Source organism: Typopeltis vanoorti, chromosome 15, assembly GCF_054136105.1.
Source record: "Typopeltis vanoorti isolate ZY-2024b chromosome 15, IOZ_Tvanoo_1.0, whole genome shotgun sequence".
NCBI classification, from domain to species: Eukaryota; Metazoa; Arthropoda; class Arachnida; order Uropygi; family Thelyphonidae; genus Typopeltis; species Typopeltis vanoorti.
The window spans coordinates 105305932-105316734 of NC_143563.1; the positions used below are offsets into that span (position 1 = coordinate 105305932).

At 33.7% G+C, this 10803-nt stretch overlaps 1 protein-coding gene across 2 annotated transcripts in view; it reads left to right on the forward strand.

Moving 5' to 3' along the window:
- The window catches only part of Tbc1d15-17 (TBC1 domain family member 15/17), a 305943-nt gene extending 299841 nt beyond the window's left edge, over nucleotides 1-6102 (forward strand). For both annotated transcript variants that reach the window (XM_090404708.1, XM_090404709.1), the window contains one exon: nucleotides 3481-6102. In XM_090404708.1, coding sequence (XP_090260834.1) covers nucleotides 3481-3786 — 306 coding nt within the window. In that variant the 3' untranslated portion in view covers nucleotides 3787-6102. The remainder of the gene's footprint in view (nucleotides 1-3480) is intronic.
- Nucleotides 6103-10803: the final 4701 nt, after the last annotated feature.

Sequence of the window (10803 nt, forward strand, 5' to 3'; positions counted from 1 at the left end):
TTCCCCAGACATATGGTTGCAAAGCGCAAAGCCACTAGGCTAACCGTGCGGACTGCTTTGCATTATGGGATACTAAGGCAAGTGATGTGAAGTCATTAGCTTCTATATAAGAATTGCCCTAGTCCTGAAAATACTTCAGCTGCAACTTTGTTTGCTTACACTTGGATAAAGGATTAAACCAAGTAAATAATTTCTTGGTATCTGTAATTTATTTTATTTAATTATTTTTTATTATTCCATGGTATTATTTACACCAGATTATAGAGGTCAAATTCATATATTTTATACAGCACCTTTTCTGGGTTGTTATACAGTTCACATTTAGAAATATTCATTGAAGTTAGTAAATGCAGTGGTGATGCTTCTTCAGTGTTACAAATTTTGCAGATGGCAAAGAATTTTTTTACCATTGCTAAACTTGATTGGTATTGTGTGTGGTCTTGAGATGAGAGATCATGGTAGTGGCACAGTGATTAAACTTGGAGTTGATGGTAGCTCCTGGTTTTTCTGCTGAATACCAGTGGTGAGTCATGTCCTGGAGAATCACTATTTTTATGTTTTCTTTTTGAGTAGTTTTAAAAAGATCAAAATCTGTGGTATCACTTGATGTTGCAGCCATTTTTGCTATTTCATCTGCAGTTTCATTTCCCTTTAATCCCACATGGGATGGAATCTATTGGAAAATTATTTCGGAATCCTTATGTAGTTTGTTTTTTGCTGTCGCTAAGTATTTCTTGATGACTAGTGTAGCAGTTCTTAATAGCTTGAAGGGCTGCTAAGGGATCTGTGAAAAATATAAATTCCTTCGGGTTTTGTTTATCCAAATGTTGCAGTGCTTTGTTAATCAGCAGTAACGAGGGTATGAAATGCCTGTAGCAAGTGTCTAACCCCCCCCCCCTCCCCAAATCCAAATATGACAAAAATTTTGAAAAATGTAACAAGTTAAATTTTTACTAAATGCAATATGTTAAATACTTACTATTAAGCCCATCAAAATGAGTTGCGATGTGTTGCAGAATTTGTGTGTCTAAAGCGGCGTATTGCCAAAATTTAAAATTACAATATAAAATAGAGGACTTTTATATCTATTTATTTATTTTTATTTTTTACGTTTAGCGCTCCAAGCCTAGTTGTGCCCATGGCGAGCGCCTCTTTCGCCACGCCCTCGTTACAGCACTGGTGTTAATGGCTATTAATTCTGCATGGTATGAGTTGCATCCTATACTGTTGGTTGTTTTTAGTTCTGTATTTTGAGATCTAATGATCTCAAGATTTCAGGACTTTCCAGGCTTTTTTTTTCTCATGTTTTGCTATTTCAAAATTAATAACTATATTTTTCCTGTCGTCCGCATGGTTAGCCTAGTGGCTATGCGCTTCGCAACCATATGCCTGGGGAAGGAGTGTCCTAGGTTCGATTCCTGTCAGTGACGTGAGGAGCTGAAGGATCTTCCTCAGCCATAGCCAAGTTAGCCAGTCTTGGGCGTGGACAGCAGGGTTTTTTCCCCAGTTTATTCTGGGGTTTTTCATCCCGCAAAGCAGGCAAACTGGCCTTGAGAACTCAACACTACAGGCCAAAGGATACACCGGGGCATAAGGCTGACCACCTTATCCTGTAAACGGAGTGAGGTCCGATGATCGATGGACCCTCGACACCGCAAGGTAAAAGAGGGTATAAGGAAGATGAAGTTGAAGATTTTTCCTGTCTTGATTTAGAGGAAATGCTGGGTAGTTGGCTCTTTTATTTGGACAATCCAAGGGAATTATATTTTCCATGATTTCATGCATTCTTGCTTTTTTTCTTTATTCTGTTTGTTGGTTGGGTCTTTTTTTCTACAAATTTAGTAAGATTTTCTTGCCACCTACTTTTTAAAGGAACAAGTTTGGATTCAAATTCTGCTATTTTTCCAGGAGTTGTATTCCTTAGGCCACATATGATTCTAGCTGCATTTTTCTGAATTTTTATAAGCTTGTCTAAACTGATTTTTTATGTTTGCATCCAGATGGGCAAAGCCTATTCCATTATGAGTCAGATATGAGTGTATATGACTTTTAAGGTTTTAGCATCGGCTCCCCACTCTCTATCAGAGATACTTTTCATGATATTTAGTCTTCTTTTTGCTCTGACTGCAACATTTCCCATCATGGATCTTTAATTTATAGTATAACCAAGTGGAAAAACTTCCACTTGGTTATACAAGTGGAAGGATCTTCCTCAGCCATAGCCAAGTTAGCTGGTCTTGGGCGTGAACAGTATGGTTTTTTCCCCAGTTTATCCTTGGGTTTTTCATCCCACGAAGCAGGCAAACTGACTTTGAGAACTCAACCTACAGACATAGGTTACACCAAAACACAGGGCTGACCACCTTATCCTGTGAACGGTTTGAGGTCCGATGATTAATAAATCCTCAACACCGCAAGGTAAAAGAGGGTAAAAAGGAAGATGAGATGAGAACAAAGAGTAAAATTAGTTAAAAATATTGTTATATGTTTCAAAAAGAATGACCCGATTTCAAATAATTATATTTAACTAGACGCCATCTTCTTATTAACTAAGCGTGGCAGCTAGTAGTGGCATCTAGCAGTTGTCATATCAAACTCTGGGCCAAGGCCTTTCACATGGTACAAGTCACATTCATTTGTGGTTCGTGGTTGCAGAGATATAGAATTTTCAAATCGGGACATTCTTTTTGAAACACCCTGTGTGTATGTGTGTATGTATATATATATATATATATATATATATATATTTTTTTTTTTTTTTTTTAAATAGTCCTGCACATTTTAAAATTCAGGCATGTTAATTGTTAACATATCCTTATAGTTCTTATAATGATTTATGATCTTTTTTTGACTCGTGATGGGATTGTCGGAACAGAATCCTCAATCTGTATGAGACAGCTGAGTAAGCTGTCTCATACAGACCAGCTCTTAGTCCTAGATCAGATTCAAACTAAAGATATTTGCAACCAAAAGAACCCATCAGTATTAAATAAACTATAGAGACTTAAATCGAATATATGTACACATTTTTAAAATTGAGGACACGCTCGCATCATATGGTGTGAACAGTAGTCAGGGAAACTATTTGTTGAAATCATTTAGGAAGGAGAAGTATGATTTAATAGATTGTAGATGAATCACAGATTTTGCAGCTCAGTATTAATGTTTCTGTTTCTGGGTATGGAAAAATTTCATTATTCATTCTTAATTTATTTAAATTGATTTTAAAATTAGTGATTTCCTGCAAGTTTACAGCTTGTGTGATGTATAGTTTATGAAAAAAAAAAGGAAAAAAAAGCTTTAATAAAGAAACTTTATTCTTCCTCTATACAAAAATATTAACACTTTAATGATATCTAATAAATTTAATGTCTTAAAAAATGCCTTTTAATTTTATTTTCACAATTTTTAGAATAATAGAATTAGGTCATCTCATTGCTTTGTAATGTTCTGCATATATACTCATACTTTTGTTTTCAGCATATCAATGATCTAGCCTATCAGATAAAATTGGAAGAAACTTTATGCCTTGCAGAAGCTATTTATATCCAGTTAAGTAGTTGTGATCAACTGCCTTCAAGTATTCAGGACATTCTTCAGTTACAAAAAAATAAAGATTGTGAACCCAAAGAATCCATTAAGCCAGCTTTGGAATTACAGCATGTGGTATCTGATCCCAATAGTAATTCTCCAAATAATGGAACAGAGGACATTGTTAATGACACAGTAGAGGACTATGAAGAAATTGAAGTACATTATCAGAATGCCTTTGATGTATTTACATGAAATATTGTTTTTTCCAAGAGAAGTGATTTTTATCTCTTTTTCTGACAGAGTAGAAGTAATGCAATCAAAGCTGCTCACTATTATTCTTTAGAGGATATTTGTTGTTTTGTAAATAACAACCATTAGGCTTTTTTTAAATGTGAAATATTTATATTGTATATTTTTGCTGATTATGAAAATTGTACTGCAAGACATTTTTTTTTAAATTTTTACTTGCGATTTTTTGATACACTGCAGCCTTATGTGGTACATAGTAATGATCATATATAAAGACTTTTCTTGCGTATTGATAAGGTATGACATTTAAAAAGTGTTTATTTTATTATTTGTAATTAGTCTCTTCTGATATGATCATATTATAAGAATAAGGGATGTACAATGTGCAAAAATCTGTATATATAAGTAAAACACATACAGAATACATATATTCTGAAAATGATAAACATTCGTTGTTTATCACTTACTTAATAACTGTATACATATACATATTCAGTAAATTTACAATATTACAGGCATTCATATGTGTGTTGTGAACGTACAACATGTATATGCAACATGAATGCAACACTGATGAAATTCAATGTATTATTCCTTTAAAATGGAAAAACTGGGTGGCCAGTGTAGGGAGGAATCATCTTCTGTATTGACTGTTTGATACAAATTAAAAGAGCAAATTGCCTAAAAGCCATGTTTTCCTAGAATTTTCCTCATATTTTCTTTTATATTAATGCATAAGACTTTTATGTTATTAATTTTACAATCACCACTAGTTTGTAAATCTATATCACAACTTAGAATTATATTTTCTTGATTGCTAATTGAATGAATGAAAATAAACAGGAAATAAGAATCAGGATTATGAAACTACCAATCACAGGACAGTCTTACATTGGTGCATTAGTAACCTTGAAGGGAAGGCCATAATTCCTGAATCTTCTGGAGGAAAATATGGCACATTTAAAATCATCATCTCTAATAACTTTCCATCTCCAGTTTTCTGATTTTATGTTTTTGATAAAGAACATTCTAAGATTGTATTCCCTTTTTATTTATTTTAATCAGTTTCATTCAATTCCTATCTTCAAAAGCACCAACATATCTTTCCTTAAAAATTGTGTAATCATCTTATCATTAACTGAAGATGTCATAGTTTCTCTAAATTTCATCATTATAGTAAAAAATTATAGTCACCGTTCTGTTAAGTAACCTCAAGGATAGTTATTCTTATTTCTAATATAATCAAGAATTTTTGAAGCTACAGTAGGCTTATTGGATTGGTATGTTGATCAATTGTCGGGGGGTTGGTATAAATTTATTTGAATATCATTTGCAGTTATGATTTTGTTTGAAGTCTGATTATATTTTAAATCTAACTTCAAATCAGCATTTTAAAATCTTAAGTTTTTGTCTCTTTTTTTTGGTAAAAACAAATATTGTGATTGGATGCTATATTTGAAATCTTTGTTTACCTGGAAATTAATTAAATGCATCCCTTAAAGATTTATGGCAGAAAATTTCATTTCAAGATTTAAAATTAAACAATAGGGTTAAAAAATTGAATATTAAATGAATTAAAGCAGCTTTCTGGATGTGAATGTATTCATGATGATAGAAATTTAACAAATAATGAGTGAAATTTTAAATGATCAAGTTATATCAACGTACAAAAAAAAAAAAAAATCTAGAAGTTGAGCATGATTTTAATGAAATTTTACTGCCATCAAAAAGAAAATAGAAATCAGAAATCACCCATAATACATCTTTAGACTCATGTGGATCCCTACTCAAATGTTCACTAAGAAATTAAATAAATTGAGGTAAAAAATTTACAAAATGTAGCCAGGCAGGCAGAAAAAAGTCTTTAAAAAATAATGGATATAATTAAAGTATAATATAATCAGTACCTCAGTAAGTAGCACATTTTTCCTGGGGAAAGTTTTTTTTTTTTTTCATCTTTCATACTGCAAGTTATCTGAGGACATTTATTACTTTCACTCATTTGAATATACTTTTAGTTAAATATAAAATCAAAGCAGTAAAAATAAGTCACTTGCCCTTTGTATTTGGATGTCTACTGTTGCTACTACATAAGATCTTCTCTGCTAAAAATCTTTCACCAGTGACTAATTTTTGTGTATTTTTTGCCATGTATAACTTTTTTTTTATTAAGAAATCATTATTTAATTATGTATAAAATCATATTTAAAAAATAGTGCTTGCTTTGTATTATACTTCATGGCAATGAGGTTGCACTGTATTTTAAAATAATCTTTAAATGGCCTTGTTAGTTTTTCAATAAATAATTATATAACTGTTTGGAAATGTTTCAATACAGAAATTTTTATTAGTGTATTAAATATCATATAATACAGTACTTATTATTATTATTTATATGGGCACCCCATGGAGTCAGAAGAAGCCTCATCGAGAGAGACTCGCTGTATCCATTAATACAATACCTATCATACAGCTCCTTAAACCTATTCACCGTTGGGGTGCTCGCAACCACATCTGGCAGTCCATTCCACTCATTCATTACTCTCCAAGTAAAGAATCTAGTCTCTACACCCTTACTAACCACTCTTAGACAACTTCCAAGTGTGATCCCTTGTTTTCTCCATACTCCTTGTGTATTGAAAAATTTCTTCTGTGTCGATCTTATAGAATCCCTTTAATAACTTATAAATTTCTATCATATTCTCTCTCCTCTGCTGTCAGCTAAACTCTGCAACCAACACACCCTCAATCTATCTTCATAGGGAATATTCCACAGATCTGTCACCAGCTTGGTCATTCGTCTCTGAATCCTCTCCATCACTTCCTGATCCCCAAGATACACAGGTGACCAAATCTTTGTACAGTAGTCAATATGTGCACTAATCATACCTTTATAAAGAGGGATAATAAGTTTCCAATCTTTACTTGTTAGTGTGTTTTTCAGCATCCAAATTTAGCATTATCAAAGTAGCGATTCATTAATTTTATTTTTATGTTGTCAATAATATGTGATTGTGAAAATACTAGTAATGAGGGTGGGTGGTAGATGGCATTGGTATGGTTGTTGTTCATTGTAGTTGGAGACAGAGTTGTAGAATAGGTGCCCTCCCTCGATGAGTCTTTGGACTCCCTGGAGGTGTCAGGTAATAATAATAATGTTACTCATTTTTGCTGCATTTCACATCTATATACAGTATTTTTGTAAAGTTCATATATACATATACATGTTTGTAAAGTTCAGTGCATCTTTTCTCGGTGATATTCTTTAACTGGTTTTGTTTACTTATGGTTATAAAGGAAAACTGAAGTGGCATTGCTTTGCCAAAATATATAAAATTTTCCATAAGTTTTATGTTGAAGTCACAGGAAGTTCAGTTCAATATAATCTTTGTTTTCCCTATAAATGGAGTTTGAAAACTCAACCAGTTAGTTATATTGTATAATAGAGATACCACTGTGATATCAGCCCAAGCCTTTTTGCATTAACTGCAATTTCCACTTTGTTGTCATCTGCAAATTTAGATATTATACATTTTTGGAATTATGGAGACAACTACTGTGTTTGAATAAAAACTTTAATTTAATATAACTAAAATCTACATTCGACGTTTCGTCCTTTATGTCAAGGTCCATCTGGAGCATACAACTATACACAGACAACACGCTACACTACAATCAAACTGGTTTGTTAAAGTTACTGACCAACCGCTACAACAATTGTTGGCCTGACCTCTGGTGAAAAAAAAAAAAAAAAATTATACATCAACGCTAGAGTCCTATTATTAGTGTTATCTGTTGGTTGTAGAAATACATTGGGCGCAACAACAAGTCTATGTATCTATCTATATACATATATTAACATCGTGATTATAAATGTACATTCCAGCCAGTTGTTATGGAATGGTTTCTAATACTAGCTGAAGATTGGTTAGTGTCCTGACTTATGCTGGATCTTATATATTAGGTAGGCTGAATGTGTGCCATCCAGATCCTTGGAATTTTCATGCCATCTTTGTTGTTGATATTTGGGTGGTTTATCAGGATTTCCCTGGCTTCTTTAATTTTTCTATCATACCAGGTTTTTGTATGATGTAAACAGCAGGTACTTTTCCCATCAATTTCGTATAGGGTGTTGAGAGTGTGATCTGAGAGTCCTGCTTCACCATAATGGTTATATTTAATGTGTCTAATCTGTTCTTTCTTACTTATAGGGATTGTCCGTCCTGTTTCACCAATGTACAGTAAGTTACAGGTGCAGTGGATGCAATAGACTCCAGGATGTGCCAATGAGAGGAGAGGATCCTTAGAGGAGTTGAATATGGTTTTAAGTTTAGTGGGTGGCATTGAGGTTATAATGTTGTAGGATTCAGTTGATTTTTTCTAATAACCCTTTAATGTATGGGATGGCTATGGTTTTACTGTAATCTAGATTCATTTTTGTTGTTGTTTTATGGAGTATTTTATTAATAGTATTTTTGTTATAGCCATTATTTATGAATGTGAGCTGATGATTTTTAGTTCTTGTTTCAGGGCTTGCTGGTTAGAGCAAATTGTTGTAGCTCTGATTTTACGGGTGTTAATGACTCCATATTTTTGTGATGGGTGGTGGATGAATTATCATGTATGTATTGGCCCCTGTGTGTCGGTTTTCAGTAGACCGTGAAGGATAGACTGTCTGAAGGAAGACGTGTGACTAGTGTGTCTTGGAACGGGAGCGAATTTTGATTTTCGATTTCGATGGTAAATTGTATGCATTCATGTTGTTTGTTCAAGTGGCTAAGTTTAGCGTTTGTCGACCGTGCAGCCAGATCGCGAACACGTCATCAACGTATCTAAGCCAGACTGTCGGCCTTAGAGTGGCAGAATCAAGAGCCCTTTGCTCAAAGGTTTCCATGTAGAAGTTAGCGATTAGGGGGGGGGGGATAGTGGTGAGCCCATGGCTGTACCTTCTTTTTGTAGGTAAAATTTGTTTTGCCACACGAAGTAACCGGACTGTAGTACATGGGCAAAGAGGGCCGTAATGTCAGGCGGAAATTTGTTCTGTAGTAGGAGAATTGTCTCATTGATGGGGACATTTGTGAAAAGGGCAGAAACGTAAAAAATGACTTTTAAGTTGTCTTTGTCGAGTGTTATATTTTTAATTTTGTTTATAAAGTGTTGTGTGTTCTTTATGTAGGAGGGGGTATGACCTACCAACTCCTTGAGTTGACGCTAATTTCTTGGCTAAGTGATAATTGGGCTATCTATTCCTTCCACAATTGGTCGAAGAGGTACATTTTGTTTGTGTATTTTTGGGACCCCATATATTCTGGGGAGGCGGGCGTAGTGGGGTTTGAGTTTTTTAACCGTATCTGGTGGCCAAGAAGTGACTGACTTGAGTAGTTTCTCTGTTTTTTCCTGTTGGGTTATAATTTACCAGCTTATATGTGTTGTTATCGGCTACTAGTTGATTCATCTGAAGTATGTATGTTGACCTGTCAAGGACGACAGTGTCATTGCCTTTATCCGATTTTGTTATTATTATGTTTTGGTTGGCTTTTAATGACTTAATTGCTGCTAGTTCTGTTTTTGTAGATTGTTCTGCAAATGCAATCTTTATTTTTTTATTTTTATTTATTTATTATTTTTTTTTTTAGACAACAAACATGGAACTTTTTCATGTCACTTAAGGCCTCCATTAAGTGGTATACTGGTCTCACACCAGGCACTGAAGTTCATGTCCCACCTAAAGACAGCCTTGTACATTTTTGATCATAGCTGTGCATGGATGTACATGACTGTCTTTAGGTGGTGATGTACATCCATGTCTACAGCAGGAGTTGAACCTGCAACCTGGTAGTTGGAAAGTGGCCATCCAGGCCACCAAATGCATACCAAATTCAAATATATAATGTCAGAATTATTTATTGCATCTAATTTCTTTGTAATAGTATCATAGTGAGGAATTAAGTTTAGTAAACAGAATTTGCCTTTAACTAAGTCATGTTACAATGCTATCCTTAATGTGCAGACTCTATTTTACCTACTGTGGATGCTTCACTTTACAGTCCAGTAGTCCCAGAGTTCACCTTTCTATCCTTTATGGAGTATGATATGGTTTACCTTTCTCCAGTCAACAAGAATTTCCCAAATCTAATCAAGCACTTGTTATTAAAATTAACATTTTGACTGTCTCATATTGTCTTCTTTGCTATACTGGATATATCCTATCTTCCCTTTCATGTTGGGCTCAGTCATGGCCAAGTAATTTGGTTTCTTAGAAACCTGATTACTGCTTATGATGGAATGGTTAATCCTGTCAATATTGTCTGCCATGTCTACAGATTATATGTGCTCTTCTGGTTTTGCAGGATGAAAATTCCAAGTTTTTGGGAGGAACAACCCTGCCATCTCCATATCAATGTGACAGACTAGGTCAGATGTGAAGTCTCACCTTTGGTATTTAAATTCTAGGGATCTTTACAACCAAAGCACATAGTTGATACTGAGCTACAGAGGCTGTAATAATTGGATATATTCATCTACATTATTAAGTTTTAGTTTTTTTTTTTTTTTTTTTCTGGAAGTTCATTCTGTTTGTTAACTATGTAAAAGAGCTTACTAGCTTTGTTTATCAATAATATTCTCTCACCTTTAGAGAAACATTTTGGTGTTCCTCTAAAAACCAAGTGATTCACAGCATACATTTTTTTCTTGGCTCTCCTAGCCAAAACTTTATCATATTTTGCTTTTAATCATATATATTTAGTAATCTCATTTCTGTTGATTATGAATTGTGGAATGGATATGCAGCTTGTAGACTTTTTCTGAAACTGTTAGATTAATTTTTTTTTTTAACACCAACAGTCAAATATATCACAAGAGGAGGGGAATACACTGGACCTGATATTCATTAAGGAACCTGATGTGTTCAGGTTATGGAACCAGTTTATAGATAAGGAATTTATTTTTATTTATTTGAAAAAAAAAATTTTTTTTTCCAAGGAAGAGGTTTAAATCGGAAGTATTCAAGGAAATTAT